Source organism: Euleptes europaea, chromosome 4 (assembly GCF_029931775.1).
Source record: "Euleptes europaea isolate rEulEur1 chromosome 4, rEulEur1.hap1, whole genome shotgun sequence".
Taxonomy (NCBI): Eukaryota; Metazoa; Chordata; class Lepidosauria; order Squamata; family Sphaerodactylidae; genus Euleptes; species Euleptes europaea.
Window position 1 is genome coordinate 119,950,978 of NC_079315.1, and position 16,431 is coordinate 119,967,408.

The 16,431-nt window shown below is 50.9% G+C and overlaps 1 protein-coding gene across 1 annotated transcript in view; it reads right to left on the minus strand.

Moving 5' to 3' along the window:
- The window catches only part of KIAA1328 (KIAA1328 ortholog), a 229,045-nt gene that overhangs the window by 38,405 nt on the left and 174,209 nt on the right, over positions 1-16,431 (minus strand). Inside the window, exon 9 of the mRNA XM_056849086.1 lies at positions 4,468-4,649. Coding sequence (XP_056705064.1) covers positions 4,468-4,649 — 182 coding nt within the window. The remainder of the gene's footprint in view (positions 1-4,467; positions 4,650-16,431) is intronic.

Here is a 16,431-nt window from a genome sequence, read left to right on the forward strand (position 1 = left end):
TGTAAAACTGGGCTGTTCCGACAGACATAAGGTTGAAGGCAGCACCGGTCTTCCATCTGTCTTCTCCTTCTCCCCCTCCTTCTCCGTCTCTGCTATTTCCCGCAAATAGTACAAATTGTTAGTGCTGCTGTATTATTATGTTATATTACAGATGTACCTGCTGCTGTGTCAGTAAGGGCACCGGTTTATTGTTGTACTTTATGTAATTATTTATCGTCTTTTTGGATTGTTTTAAAGTGTTGTAAGCCGCTCTGAGCCTGGCTTGGCCAGGAAAGGGCGAGCCTGAAAATCAAATAAATAAGTAAATAAATAAAATTGCCCTCAAGAGTGCCAAGGAATTGGACCAGAGGTTTGTCATTTAGAATTGATTACCTTTTAAGGGGGGGGGGGAAGTAAACCATTATGATATTACAGTGGGCTTTGGGTTTATTCGACCCAAACGGGCTCCCTGTTGGAATCAACCTCTTTTCCTCATGCACCCCAAGAGACTGGAATTCACTCTTTCGCTGCGGTCATTTTTCAAACTTGGAATGCCACAGGCAGCCGCATCGATAACCGTCCATACTTGTGCTTTGGATACTAGTCATGATGCACACCTATTCTCTCCAGGATCAGAGGAGCAGGCTTGTTATATTAAGTGCTTTGGAACACAGGCAGGATGGTGCTGCTGCAGTCATCTTGTTTGGGGGCTTCCGAAAGGCACCTGGTTGACCACTGTGTGAATAGACTGTTGGACTTGATGGACCTTGCTTGGTCTGATCCAGGATGGCCTGCCTTATGTTCTTATGAATACTAGTCATGATGCATGCCTATTCTCTGTAGGATCAGAGGAGCATGCCTGTTCTGTTAAGAATAATTTTCTAACAGTTAGAGTGGTTCCTCAGTGGAACAGGCTTCCCTGGGAGGTAGTGAGCTCTCCCTCCCTGTAAGTTTTTAAGAAGAGGCTAGATGGCCATTGTCAGAAAAGCTGATTCTATGACCTTAGGCAGATCATGAGAGGGAAGGCATCTTGGCCGTCTTCTGGGCATGGAGTAGGGATCACTGGGTGTGTGTGGGGGGAGGTAGTTGTGAATTTCCTGCATTGTGCAGGGGGTTGGACTAGATGGACCTGGTGGTCCCTTCCAACTCTATGATTCTATGAATATGCACCAAGCTTAAAGCAAAGTGGAATGCATTATTGCTTTAGGTATTTCGGGAGGCAGGATCTGAATTCCAAGCTGCAGATCACAAACGATGGTTCGAGACCCTCTAGTGGAATCATGAGCCCCTCGGGGACCCACCCAACTAACTGCAAAATGAACAGAGATCATGTAACTGCAATATCTGGTGGATTGAGACGAGGGTCTCCTGGAGGCAACCTCCCAATGGGGGGTGGTTAGTCTGCTCGTTACTAAAAATCATGCTTTTGACAGCCGTCGGTGTTTAATCAGCCCATAATTTCCCCCCTCCCCAAATGGATCAAATTAAAGGGGGGGAGCGCACAAGAACCAGGGGGAGGGTCAACCTTTTTCTTCCGGGGCATTTAATTCTCGGGGAAGCCCACAGAGAAGCCCTAAAAACAATTTGCTGGGGTGGGGAAGAAGAGGAATATCGATTATATTATGTGGCATTTAAAGGAAGGGAGGCAAGGGGGGGGGGAGAAAATAATGATTTTTTTTTTAGGGGGGTGGAAGGGAGGGGGAAGAAAAAAGAAAACCATCAGTGAAAATTGCCCCTGAAAACTTCACAGAATTGTAACGGCTTTCTCTCGCTTAAATTGATTGGTGTAGCGACGTTATGAGATGGCGATTAGAATTCATTGTGCGCCACCGAAGGAGCTGAAATGTCAGCAGACTATAAGGCAAAAAGTAATGGGTCCTGAACTCCTGTTAGTCAAAAATGATTTTGTTTCAAATTAGAAATTGATTTCTTTTGGACACGAGCCCTTTTCGCCGGCTTCCAACTTTTGTAGCTGCTGCGCCCGGGAAGAGATTAACCTCACCCTCCACTCGGGTTTCCCCCACCCTCCGATGAGCCCCTTTTCAAAAGTTTCTGTGCAGCGAGGGCTTTTTTCCCCCCTTTAATGTGGCCACGGTCTTAACCAATAACGCAACTTGTTTGTTCCTCGGAGAGCTGCGCTGCGTTTCGGCTTTCTTTCTTTCCTTTTCATTTTTCTGCTGACACAAATCACAAACTGGTTGACAAGTTTAAAAGGGAAAGAAAGAAAAGGGAATGAGGGGAAGCTGCGGGGGGGGGGAGCATGAGCCCGCACTGTGCCCCTCCCCAAGAAAGTCCACTTTGTTCTGCTAGACCAAGAGCAGAAAAGATCCTTGCTATCGAGATGTTCCAGGGGTGAAGAATATGAGGCATCCCCGGGGGGCAGGGGGAGGCCTGCATCAGAAAAAACCCACACATGCCCTCCCGTCAACTTGGGCTGGAAAACTGTAACATCAGCCAGCCAGTGGTAGAGGACTGCAGCATGAGGCGCACATTATGCACTTGCCATTCCAAGCTACTTGGCCATCCCTCTCTGGGCAGGTTCCAGGTTTTGAGAGAGCCCAGGCAGAGAGTTCCCAGGGCCCCTTTCCCTCTTTACGCACCCCTGCGGCCCCCACACAAGCCCTCCTTCCCTTGCCCCCACCCACATAGAATTGCAGAGCTGGAAGGGGCCATGACGGCAATCTAGTCAGCATGCTGCAGTGGTTAAGAGTGGTGATTTGGAACGGTGGAGTCTGATCTGGAGAACAGGGTTTGATTCCCCACTCCTCCACATGAGTGGTGGAAGCTAATCTGGTGAACCGGTTTGGTTTCCCCACTCCTCCACAGGAAGCCAGCTGGGTGACCTTGGGCTAGTCACAACTCTCTCAACCCCACCTACCTCACAATTGTGTCTGTGGTGGAGAGGAGAAGGGAAGGTGATTGTAAACCAGTTTGATTCTTCCTTAAGTGTTACAGAAAGTTTGCATATAAAAACTAACTCTTCTTCTTCTTCTAGTCCAACCCCCTGCTCAATGCAGGATCAGCCTAGAGCATCCCTGAGAAGGGCTTGTCCAGCCTCTGCTTAAAGACTGCCAGTGAGGGGAAGCTCAACACCTCCCTAGGCAGCCCATTCCACTGCTGAACTACTCTCATTGTAAAAAAAATACTTGCTAATATCCAGCCCGTACCTTTCAGCTTATAATTTAAACCCATTCTGGCACGTCCTTTCCTCTGCTGCCAACAGGAACAGCTCCCTGCCCTCCTCGAAGTGGCAGCCCTTTAAATACTTCAAGAGATCAATCATGTCCCCACTCAACCTCTTCTCCAGACTGAACATTCCCAACTGCCTCAGCCTTCTTCATAGGGTTCGGTCTCCAGGCCTCTGATCATCCTCGTCGCTCTCCTCTGCACCCGCCCCATTCTGCCCACATCCTTTTTGAAGTGAGGCCTTCAGAACTGCACACAGGACTCCAGGTGTGGCCTGACCATGCTGCGTACAGCGGAACTATGATATCTTGTGATCTGGATGTTATGCCTCTGTTGATGCACCCCAAGATCACATTAGCTTTTTTTGTCGTTGCATCACACTGGCTGCTCATATTTAACTTACGGTCCACCCGTACCCCAAGATCTTGTTCACACCTGCTGTTGCCCAGAGGTGTATCCCCCATCCAGTATGCATGTCCCTCATTTCTGTTACCCAGATGTAGAACTCGGCATTAATCTCACAGCTATCAAATATCAATCGCATAGTTATCAAAGTAGCTGCCGATGCACCCCATATTCACTCCATGTCCACCTGTCCATCCACTCTAGGGGAGGTTTGGTTCTTCCCCACACACATATGTGAAATGTTTTTCTGGCCAAGTTCTGATGTTTGTGTTCACACACAAGACACAGGGAAGACCCTTGTGCTGCGGTGGCAGCTCCTGCCAAAGCAACATTTTAAAATCTCTGCACAGCCATTCACAGCTGGGGATTGAGGGTGGGGTAGATATTGGAATATAAATAAATAAATATCCAATGGCCAATCAGAATCCTTGCTGGGCAAAAGCTACACCTAGCCCCACCCATTTCCTAAAAACGCCTATCAAGTCCAGCAGTCTGTTCACACAGTGGCCAAAAAAGTGCCTCTAGGAAGCCCCCAAACTGCAGCAGCATTATCCTGCCTGTGTTCCACAGCACCTCATATAATAGGCCTGCTCCTCTGATCCTGGAAAGAATAGGTATGCAGCATGACTAGAATCCATTTTGACTAGCAACCATGGATAGTCCTCTCCTCCATGAACATGCCCACTCCCCTCTTAAAGCCTTCCAAGTTGGCAGCCATCACCACATCCTGGGGCAGGGAGTTCCACAATTTAACTATGTCCCAAGCCATACAAAGCTGTGCACTGGGAACCGGGGCTCTTGGGTCGATGGTGCCAACCACCACAGTGAGCAACGGAGGGCTGGCAGACGAAATGGAGAGCCTCAATGCGGCTTCTGCAGAGATGCTAGCCGTCTTACCTCTCCTCGGCCTGACCCCTTCCTTCTCAGCCTGCCCCCATGGGGCTTCCTCTTCCCCATCCACGCTGAAGCCGACATTTTTCTTTCCAGAACTGCTTCCTCCACTGCTTCCTGGCGCTCTGCAGCCTCTCCCTGAGGCTAGGGTTCTGGAGACGCAACCTTCGCACTCAGACCTGGTGGGACTGGAAGGGGCAAAAAGGGATTCAGGCGTCACACGATCCGTTTTCAGCATCCCTCCCCGTTTATCATAACTGTGACTTATAATATACCCAAAGGATGAATGCAATTTAAAATACCTTCACAGTGACACTGCAACAGCTCATTTTCCTGGGCTATGAAATCACAACCTGGCAAGTAAATGCAGAAAATCTACTAGCCCTCATTTGGGGGCGGGGGGTTCATATGCTCACACATGTCCAGATTAGTGATTTGCGGCACGTTTGAGGACTTAGCAGGTAAAGAATGAGAGCTGTTCCGAGTTAAAAAACGCATAAGAACATCAGAAAAGCCCTGCTGGATCAGACCCAAGGCCCATCAAGTCCAACAGTCTGTTCACACAGTGGCCAACCAGGTGCCTCTAGGAAACCCACAAGCAAGATGACTGCAGCAGCATTACCCTGCCTATGTTTCACAGTACCTTCTATAACAAGCATGCTCCTCTGATCCTGGAGCGGATAGGTATGCATCATGACTAAATGTGAGGGTCTCTGTGTATGTGTCTCTGCTTCCCATCACCTGCTATCAGTGAACTCGTAAAAGCAGTTCACACCTTCTGGTCTCAGGCGCCAGGCCTGATTGCCCCATGTATCTTCCCCCCCGCTGTTCTTCCTGTCAGTACTCCCTCAGGCCGATGCGGCCTTGGAAGTGTGATAGCTTCACCAGACTTCCTGGGACTCGTCTGATGTTTTGTATTATGCCAAGCTTGTAACTTCCCATAACAATAAGTGTGAACCCCAGTGCCCCAGTGCCCTGGAGTCAATATATTCTGTAAACCCGATTAGCCCCTCACTTGCAACTTGCTATCTGTGCCTGTCTCAGCTCCTGATGTCTTCAATAAATCCTTTGTTTCTTTATCAACGTCTGAACATTTGATTTTGAGAAGTAAACTCAGAGAGAGGGGATCTCTCACATTAAGTTGCAAGTCTTTGCCTCTCGAACTGCTGCTGTACCTTTTGGGACAGAATGCCAGGCGACGAGGAAAACACCCCTACTACCCCTGACGCACCGGACGAACCGGTGGTGCCGGAGAAACCGGACCCGAAGGAGGAGGGTGCCAAGCCAAAGAAGCCTAGGGATCCCATCCCCGACCAAGGCCGGGACGGACGTCCCCGAGGACTTTTTAACAATTGGCTGGACTCCCCCAAGGGTTGGTCTCTCTCCCGAACCGCGGCGAAGGATCGCCGTTTGGCCTTCCCCAGCACGGGACTTGAAGGGGACCCGGCGCGCAAGGAGGCCCTGATGGAAGAGGAACGCAGGCAGTGGCTGGAGGATCGTCAAGCCATGCAGGAACAGATGGAGTCCATGCGGCGGGTGATGGGTGAGATGGCCGCGGCCCTGGACGCCTTGAAAGTGCAACCGCCTGCCGGCAACCTCCCAGACGGAACACCGGCAGCCCCCCCCGCGCCTCCTAACCTCCCGTCCCGTCGGGACCTGAAAGTCACCTATGACGGTTCAGGGGACCAGTTGACCTTTTTCATGGTCCAAGTAGATATTTTTATGCGAGAACAGGGCCGAACCTTCACCTCCGAGGAGTCCCGGGTGCAGTACGTGGCTTCCCTGCTGCAAGGGGAGGCGGCCGCCTGGATGGTGTTGCAGTATGAACTCCGCTCGCCGGTGCTGCGAACCCTGGATGAGTTTATGGTAGCACTCCGAAACCGTTTCGAGGACCCGACTCTGGGTGAGAGGGCTAAAGCCTCCCTGATGCAACTGCGCCAAGGGACTAAGTCGGTGGCGCAGTATGCAAGTGAGTTTCAATCACTGGCCAGCCGAATCCTGGACTGGAGTGAGGCCACTTTGGTACAGTGCTTCAGGGAGGGCCTCAACCCGGACCTCCAGCATTGGGCTTTTATGCAAGGGAACCCCCCGGATGTGGAAGGTTGGGTTCGCCATGCGGCCGACATCGAGAATCGCAAACAACTCCTGACCTTGTCCAAACAACGCGTTGGACGAGACCCGAGACCCCGGAGTGACCGGGGCCGAGACTTCCGACCGGGGGGGAGCGGGGGTCCCTCAGCCGCTGAACGCCGTAAACGTTTTGAGACCGGAGTCTGCCTGACCTGTGGAGGAAAGGGGCACTTTGCGTCACAATGCCCCTCTCGTGCGGGTCGTCCAAACCCCCCTCGCCAAGCCCCGACCGAACCGCAGAAGGCGGCCGCTGAGGATCAGCCCCGCCGCAGGAGCGGGCCACCGGGCCGGCGTTCCGGCGCACCCTCCGCTCTCCATGCGCGCCCCCAGGATGTGATCTCCACCTCTACAGGCCCAACGGGGTCCCGGATTACAAATACCACTTTTGATTCGGACGGATCCCCGAATGCCACCACTCCATCCCCCTCTTCCAGCGAGGAGGAAGAGTGGGAACAGCCGGCAAAAAACGCCGTCGGTCTGCTGTAGAGGGGGCTCCACAGCAGACCGCCCCTGTCGTTGTGCAAGGAGCTCCACCGATGGTAAGCGCCCAAGAGGACAATGTGTATGTACGTGTTCACCTGTCCCTACCCAAAGGGGGTCCCAGTTTAGAATTCCCCGCTTTGGTTGACTCGGGGTGTGCCCGCACTATGATTAGTGAGGAAGCCGCCAAGAAACTGGGAGTCCGGCGCAAGCGGCTTCCGGGACCCCTCCGCTTTTCCCAAATGGACGGGAGCGATTTTAAACGGGGCCCAGTGACCCACCGAACTGCTGCCGTGATTATGTCGGTGGGAGAACATTGGGAACGCTTGTATTTTACCATCGCCCCTATTGTAACCCCAGTGGTGTTAGGGATGAACTGGCTACGGGGACATAACCCCTCCATCGACTGGGTTAAGCGGGTGCTCTCGTTTCCCGACAGCCCCTGTGGGTTGCATGACAAGGAACGGGTACTCGGGACTCCGGCCGCCGCATTGGTGGGGTCCCCCAACCCGATCTCCATTCCTCCTCAACTTCCCACAGAATACTCGCAGTTTGCGGATGTCTTTGATGTTAAAGAATGTGACGAACTACCCCCCCACAGAGAGACGGACTGTGCCATTGAAATCGTGGGGGAAGGCAAACTGTCAAAAGGGAAGGTCTACCCCATGAGCCCTAGTGAGAAGGCGGTATTGCGGGACTACTTGGACGCTAACTTGGCGAGGGGTTTCATACGCCCTTCCAAAGCTCCTTATTCGGCCCCGGCCTTCTTTGTGAAGAAAAAGACGGGAGATCTAAGACTGTGTATTGACTTTCGTAGGCTAAACGCGGTCACCCAGTCTAACGCTTACCCTCTCCCTCTTATTCCCGACCTTTTAGCACAATTAAAGGAGGGCCGAATCTTCACCAAACTGGACTTAGTAGAAGCATACCACCGCATCCGCATTAAAGAAGGAGACGAACCCAAAACGGCCTTTTCCAGCTGTTTTGGAATGTTTGAGTACCTGGTCATGCCGTTCGGACTTTCGGGGGCCCCCAGTGTGTTTATGCAATTGATTAATGAGGTTTTACATGATTTGCTGTTTCGGGGGGTGGTAGTGTTCCTCGATGACATACTTATTTACTCGGAAACCATGGAAGAACATGTGCGTCTAGTGCGAGAAGTGCTCCAGCGGCTGCGGGAGCACAAACTGTATGCCAAGGTATCCAAATGTGAATTCCACCAACCTTCCATTACATTTCTTGGGTACGTGATTTCCCACCAAGGTTTAGAAATGGACCCCGCCAAAGTCCAGGCGGTGCGAGATTGGGAACCCCCCACTACCCGCCGCCAGCTTCAGCAATTTTTGGGATTCGCTAACTTTTACCGAAACTTCATTCCCAACTTTGCCCAAGTTGCGCTTCCTCTCACCAATCTGTTGCGTACCAAAGACAAGGGGGCTAGTGCCGCGCTTCCCTCAGCCCGTTTGCAATGGTCCCCCCAGTGCCAGCAGGCTTTTGAGTGTTTAAAACTACTCTTTTCATCCGAACCCGTTTTGGCTCACCCAGATTGCACCAAGCCTTTCGTGGTGCAAGTGGATGCTTCGGATGTGGCCATGGGTGGGGCCCTATTGCAGAGGGATGAGGGGGGGCGGTTGAGACCATGCGCCTACTTCTCCAAAAAGTTTTCCCAATCCGAAATCAACTGGGCTATTTGGGAGAAGGAGGCGGCGGCGGCCAAACATGCCCTCACCATATGGAGGCACTTTTTAGAAGGTGCCGAACAGCCATTTGAAGTGTGTACCGATCACAAGAATCTCGAGGCTCTCAAGGGAGCTAGAAAGCTCAACGCCAAACAAATTCGGTGGGCCCAATTCTTCGCCAAATTCCGGTTCACTCTCAAACATGTCCCGGGGAAGGACAATGCCCTAGCCGACGCTCTGTCACGACTCCCCCAGTATCGCAACGATTTCGATCGCCCTGTCGACTCCCTGTTCACGCCCGAGCAGCGTGGGGAGGTCCCCGGCTTAGCCGTTACCACCCGCTCCCAAGCCCGTCGACCAGAGACCCCCCCTACGCTCAAGGGTATCCCGGAAGCCTTCCAACAGCGGCTCCGGGACGCTTCCTTACAGGAAGAGGAGCACCACCTCCTCCCTACGGGCCTGGAACGAACCAACACTTGGTGGATGCAAGGGGGGAAACTGTATGTCCCGTCCTCCCTTCGCAAGGAGGTATTAGGACTTGTACATGGTGCCAGATTGGCGGGTCATTTTGGTTTCATTAAAACACTTCACCTGGTACGGAGGCAGTTCTGGTGGCCCGGTATGAGAGCCGATGTAGAGCTGTACGTGCGCAGCTGCCCCACTTGCGCCACAGCTAAGAAACGGATGGGAAAACCCCCCGGGCTTCTCAAACCGCTGGAGAACCCTTCCCGCCCATGGGAAGTCATAGCCATGGATTTTATCACCGACCTACCTCCTAGTCGGGGAAAAACGGTTCTCTGGGTAATCACGGACCTTTTTTCCAAACAGGTCCATTTCGTTCCATGTGCGGGTCTTCCTTCAGCCCAGGGTTTGGCTAAACTATTTGTTACACATGTCCTCAGGCTACACTCGGTACCGAGGAAGGTCCTCTCCGACCGGGGGGTCCAGTTTGTTGCCAAATTCTGGAGAGCATTCCTAAAGCTCATGGGGGTGGAGGAACAGGGTTTGTCTTCCGCCTATCACCCCCAAACGGATGGTCAAACGGAACGAGTAAACGCGGTGGTAGAATGTTATTTGCGTTGCTATGTCAATTTCCACCAGGATGACTGGGTCGACCTGCTGCCATTCGCCGAATATGCGTACAACAATGCGCCTCATTCCTCTACCGGCTTTAGTCCCTTCCAAGTAATATACGGGACGGAATTCGGTCCTTTCGGTTCCGCCCCCGTCACGCCAGAGCTCCAAACCACCCCTGACCTTCAGGAGTGGATCCAGGCAGTTAAATCTACCTGGCCGTGGCTGCTCAAAAATCTTGAGAAGGCAAAAAGCAAGTACAAGGAACAGGCAGACAAACACCGGTCTCCGGGATGGGAGCTGAAGGTGGGGGAGCAAGTGTATCTGTCCACCAAAAACCTCCGCTCCCTTCGGCCCTGCAAAAAACTGAGCGACCGTTATGTGGGACCTTTCCCCATCACCAGAGTGATCAATGAGGTTACTGTGGAACTGAAGCTCCCAAAGACTCTCAAAGGAGTCCATCCGGTTTTTCATATTAGCCTTCTCAAACCGTATGTAGCAGCCCCCCAGTTCCACCCCCCTCCCGACCGCGAGATTCCTACTGTGGTAGGAGGGGATACCCATCTGGAAATATCCAAGGTCTTGGATTCCAAATGGAAGAAGGGGAAACTGTTTTACTTTGTTCGTTGGAAAAACCTTGGGTCTGCTCACGACGAGTGGGTGGCCGCACCCCACATGGCGGCCCCTCGCTTAGTCCGAGAATTCCACCTCGCTTATCCCGATAAGCCTCGCCCTCTCGAGGACCCCGGAGGGGGGCCTTAAGGGGGGCAGAATGTGAGGGTCTCTGTGTATGTGTCTCTGCTTCCCATCACCTGCTATCAGTGAACTCGTAAAAGCAGTTCACACCTTCTGGTCTCAGGCGCCAGGCCTGATTGCCCCATGTATCTTCCCCCCCGCTGTTCTTCCTGTCAGTACTCCCTCAGGCCGATGCGGCCTTGGAAGTGTGATAGCTTCACCAGACTTCCTGGGACTCGTCTGATGTTTTGTATTATGCCAAGCTTGTAACTTCCCATAACAATAAGTGTGAACCCCAGTGCCCCAGTGCCCTGGAGTCAATATATTCTGTAAACCCGATTAGCCCCTCACTTGCAACTTGCTATCTGTGCCTGTCTCAGCTCCTGATGTCTTCAATAAATCCTTTGTTTCTTTATCAACGTCTGAACATTTGATTTTGAGAAGTAAACTCAGAGAGAGGGGATCTCTCACACTAGTATTCATTTTGACTAGTAGCCACGAATAGCCCTCTTCTCCATGAACATGTCCATTCCCCTCTTCAAGCCTTCCAAGTTGGCAGCCATCACCACATCCTGGGGCAGGGAGTTCCACAATTATACTATGTGTTGTGTGAAGAAATTCTTCCTTTTATCTGTTTTTTAATCTCTCGCCCTCCAGCTTCAGCAGATGACCCCGCATTCTAGTATTATGAGAGTGGGAGAAAAGCTTCTCCCTGTCCACTCTCTCCATACCATGCATAATTTATAGACCACTATCATGTCTCCCCTTAACTTTCTCCCCAGTGGGGACTCAAAGCAGCCTTATAGCTCTCCTGATATGACAGGGAAATGCCCAGGGAAATCTCGATCACCACATTGGGGTCAGGAAGCAATTTTCCTCCAGGCCAGATTAGCCAGGGATCCTGGAGGGTTTTCCCCCCACCTTCTAGGCATGGAGTAAGAGTCACCGGGAGTGTGAGAGGGAGAACATAAGAAAGGCCCTGCTGGATCAGACCAAGGCCCACCAAGTCCAGCAGTCTGTTCACACAGTAGCCAACCGGGTGCCTCCAGGAAGCCCACAAACAAGAACACCTTGGATATGACTCGATCAAAAGGCAGGGTACCAGTCTTAGGTAAGTAAATAAGGTTGGTAAGCATTATCCCCATATTGAAGGAAGTTCTCACTGTGGAGAGAAATAGATTAATTGATCAATCAATCGATCAATCAATTGATCAAAACAAATTGCAAGGGAGTCACAGAGGAATAGATCCCGAGTAAGTGGTTACAAATACGAACTATAGGGCCAGAAGCTCACAGGACCGGAATAGAGTGAAACGACCTTACCTCCTACCCAAGCTTCAGGCATTGATGCTATGAATGATAAATATCCTGGAGATTACTTTAGGGTTTGAGGCTTAATAGGTATCACAACCCTGACTGCAGGGAAAATTTATCCAGCTCCCAGGGTTCGGATAAAAAAAGAAGTTTCTACCTCAATGAATATATTGGCAGTACTCTCTTTCACCCAGGAGTTTCAGCACAATTAGCATCGTTTAAAAGATATTTAAGAAGCCGGTCGTTATTTTCAGCGCTTTCCAGGTTCCCAGGCGAAAGCTTTAATGAGAATTGATGGCCCTGTTTTCCAAAGAGGGCGACCTTTGGCTTGGGAAATTAGTGGGAGGAAGTCACTTTGTTGGAACCCTCCAATGGCTTCTCTTGTCAAGGCAAGGTTACCTCTAGGATGGAATATCGCTTTCAGGGTTGAGTGCCGGAGAGAGGGGGAAAAAAATTAAATTGCTAATTTTAAAGGACGGGATGGAAAAGAAATAAAAGAAACATACGGCGGAGCAAGCTCAGCTAACAAGGCCTGGGGGTTCTCACACTTCGGCTCTTAAGAGAACGAAAGCCTGAAGGGACAGAAGCTGGGGAGGCGGGGAGGAAATGGATTAAGATCTGGTAAGGATTGCAAGGGTCTGCAGGGCCTCGGGAAGTGTGAGGCCATCTCTCCCCTGCAAGGGAGTGAGCCCCTGCCCAAGTCAGCATTCGCACCCACCTCCCCCTTCCCCAGGTTAGGCCGAGTGTAAGTCACTGGCCCAAGGTCACCCAGCAGGCTCAAACCTGGTTCTCCAGATTAGAGTTCACCAATCCTAACTATCATTCTCAACCACGCTGGCTCTCCCAGAATGATTCAGAGGGTCGTCCTAAATTGGGAGCAACCTGACTGCACACAAAACACACATGCCTACAGGGTAGGTTACCAGGCAGGCCTTAAGGTGAGGGGGCATTACAAAGGCAGGGTGCCACCCTCAAGAACCCCTACACCTCTAGTTTCCATCTGCCTCACCTCCATGGGGGAAACCACAGAGAGCAAAAGGTTGAAATGAAGATTTTAACTGGCAAGGTGGACGATATATAGTAGGAGGCGGTTCTTCAGGTGCTCCGGTCCCAAGCCATTTAGCAGGTTAAAGATAAGCGCCAGCGTTTTAAATTGTCAGAAACAAACTGGCAACCAGGCTGCCGGCACAGGTCTTTCAGCACAATAAATAATAATATTTAAGAACACAAGGGAACATAAGAACATAAGAAAGGCCCTGCTGGATCAGACCAAGGCCCATCAAGTCCAGCAGTCTGTTCACACAGTGGCCAACCAGGTGCCTCCAGAAAGCCACAAACAAGACGACTGCAGCAGCACCATCCTGCCTGTGTTCCACTGCACTCAAAATAATAGGCATGCTCCTTTGATACTAGAGAGAATAGGTATGCAGCATGACTAGTATCCATTCTAACTAAGTGCTGCCGAGTCACAACCAACTCATGACAACCCCTCACAGGGTTTTCAAGGCAAGAGATGAGCAGAGGTGGTTTGCTGCTGCCTTCCTCTGCACCGCAACCCCAGCAGTCTTCCTTGGGAGTTCTCCCATCCAAGTAATGACCGTGGCTAACCCTGTTTGGCTTCCGAGCTGGCCTGGGCTATTCAGGCGGCTGTTTCAGTACAGAGGTGACGCAGACCTGATACCCTTCCCATGCCAAAAGGGTGTTTCCACACACACTGGAGAATGCACTTTCAATTAACAGAGGCATGACATCCAAATCACAAGATGTCACAGTCCCGCTGTACACTGCATTGGTCAGGCCGCACCTAGAGTACTGTGTGCAGTTCTGAAGGCCTCACTTCAAAAAGGATGTGGACATAATCGAGCAGGTGCAGAGGAGAGTGACAAGGATGATCGGGGGCCTGGAGACCAAGAAGCCCTACGAGGAAAGGCTGAGGGGCTGGGGAAAGTTTAGTCTGGAGAAGAGGAGGATGAGGGGGGACATGATCGCTCTCTTTAGGTATTTGAAGGGCTGTCAGAGGAGGGCAGGGAGCTGTTCCTGTTGGCAGCAGAGGATAGGACTCGCAATAATGGGTTTAAATTGCAGGCGGAAAGGTACGGGCTGGATATTAGGAAAACTTTTTTGCTGTAAGAGTTGTTTGACAGAGCACCCCCTCACTGGCAGCCTTTAAGCAGAGGCTGGACAAGCACTTGTCAGCGATACTCTAAGCTGATCCTGCATTGAGCAGGGGGTTGGACTAGAGGGCCTCTATGTCCCCTTCCAACTTTATGATTCTATTATTCTAATACACTTTCAATGCACTTTAGCAATGATCTGCAAGCAGATCTTGCTGCTTCCCACAGTAAAATCCAATTACAAAGTGCATTGGAAGTGGATTTAAAGTGATTATTTGGTGTCTGTGTTTAAGTGAGGCAGTTTAAATGAGGCAGTCTCACAGCTATCAGCTCTCTTTCAATGCAACGCTCTTTCAGTGGAGTTCCATCCTCTCCTACAGTAGACAACATGGCCGCTCTTCAACAGATCCTCCTGTGGTCAATGTTAGGAAGGATTTAAACATTTCTGTGTGACACATTTGTAAGCCATCTCTGACCTAGATGGCCCAGTTTAGCCTGATCTCATCAGATATCAGAAGCTAACCAGGGTCGGCCCTGGTTAGGACTTGGATGGGAGTCCACTGAGGAAGACCAGGGTTGCTATGCAGAGGCAGGCAATGGCAAACCACCTTTGTTTGTCTCTTGCCTTGAAAAACCTATGGGGTAGACAGCCCCCTGACCTGGATAGCCCAGGCTACCCTGATCTTGTCAGATCTCAGAAGCTAAGAAGGGTCGACCCTGGTGAGTATTTGGATGGGAGACCACCAAGGAATACCAGGGTCGTGAAGCAGAGGCAGGCAATGGCAAACTACCTCTGAACGGCTCTTGCCTTGAAAACCCCACCAGGGGTGGCATTCATTCATTCATTCATTCATTCAACTTCTATCCTGCCCTTTCCTGACCAAGTCAGGCTCAGGGTAGCTAAGACAGATGTGACTTTACTGCCAAAAAAAAAAAACCCCTTCTCTTGATGGCGCTTTCTGCTTCTAAGCAACACAGCACAACTGAATATATCACAGAGATAAAGACGCTTTCCCCCTGTAATGGAGAAAGACATTAGGAAGAATTTTCTAACAGATAGAGCGGTTCCTCAGTGGAACAGGCTTCCTCGGGAGGTGGTGAACGCTCCTTCCCTGGAGGTTTTTAAGCAGAGGCTAGATGGCCATCTGTCAGCAATGCTGACCCTATGACCTTAGGCAGATCATGAGGGGGAGGGCATGGAGTAGGGGTCACTGGGGTGTGTGTGTGGGGGAAGTAGTTGTGAATTTCCTGCATTGTGCAGGGGGTTGGGCTAGATCACCCTGGTGGTCCCTTCCAACTCTACGATTCTATGATTCTATAAGGGGGAAACTCAACGTCCCTAAGAGTGTGCAGCTGTCCTCGACAAGGGCCATGGCCTTTTCAGCCCTGGCCTGGTGGAATTCCCTCCCTAATAAAATCAGGGTCCTGCGGGACCTCAAAGAGTTCTACAGGGCCTGCAAGGCGTAGGTATTCCACCAGTCCTATGGTTGAGGGCAGCCGTAGGTTGTCATGTATTGCTGGGCTCCCTGCCTCCCCTCTATATTATTTCTGACTTGCTCCAAATCTTCTAGCAACTGGTTTGCCGATGGTACGCCATCGATGGGTTAATTTATTATTATTGTTTTAATGCTTTTAATTATGATATTGATGGCTTTTATCATTTTATTGTAATGAATTTGTGGTTACCCCCCCGAGCCCAGCCTTGGTTAGGGATTGAGGGCGGACTAGAAATTGAAATGAGAACATAAGAAAGGCCATGCTGGATGAGATCAAGGTCCATCAGGTTCAGCAGTCTGTTCACACAGTGGTCAACCAGGTGCCCACAAACAAGGTAACTGCAGCAGCATTGTCCTGCCTGTGTTCCACAGCACCCAAGATAATAGGCATGCTCCTCTGATCCTGGAGAGAATAGGTGTGCATCATGACTAGCATCCATTTTGACTAGTAGCCACGAATAGCCCTCTCCTCCGTGAACCAGTCCACTCCCCTCTTCAAGCCTTCCAAGTTGGCAGCCATCACCACATCCTGGGGCAGGGAGTTCCACAATTTAACAATGCGTTGTGTTAACTAATACTTCCTTTTATCTGCTTTGAACCTCTCACCCTCCAGCTTCAGCAGATGACCCCGCGTTCTTGTATGATGAGAGAGGGAGAATAAGTAAATAAATAAATCTGTCCCCGGTTTATCTAAGCTCCTCCCCTACAATACGGACCTCCCACAGCTCGGACCGTTTCAGCATCCCATAGCCCCGTTGAGCTGGAATAGCAAATTTCAAAATGTCATTCAGGACCCATCGAACACTTGCGAGGATTTGCATTCCTTAAGAAGTAGTGGAGAAGGGGGTGAAGAAAGGGGGGGGGAACGTTAACCTTTTGTTTTATTGAATTAAAATGCCACGGAAACGCTGATGCAGTCTTCAGAGACTAAAATACTTTTACCAAGAA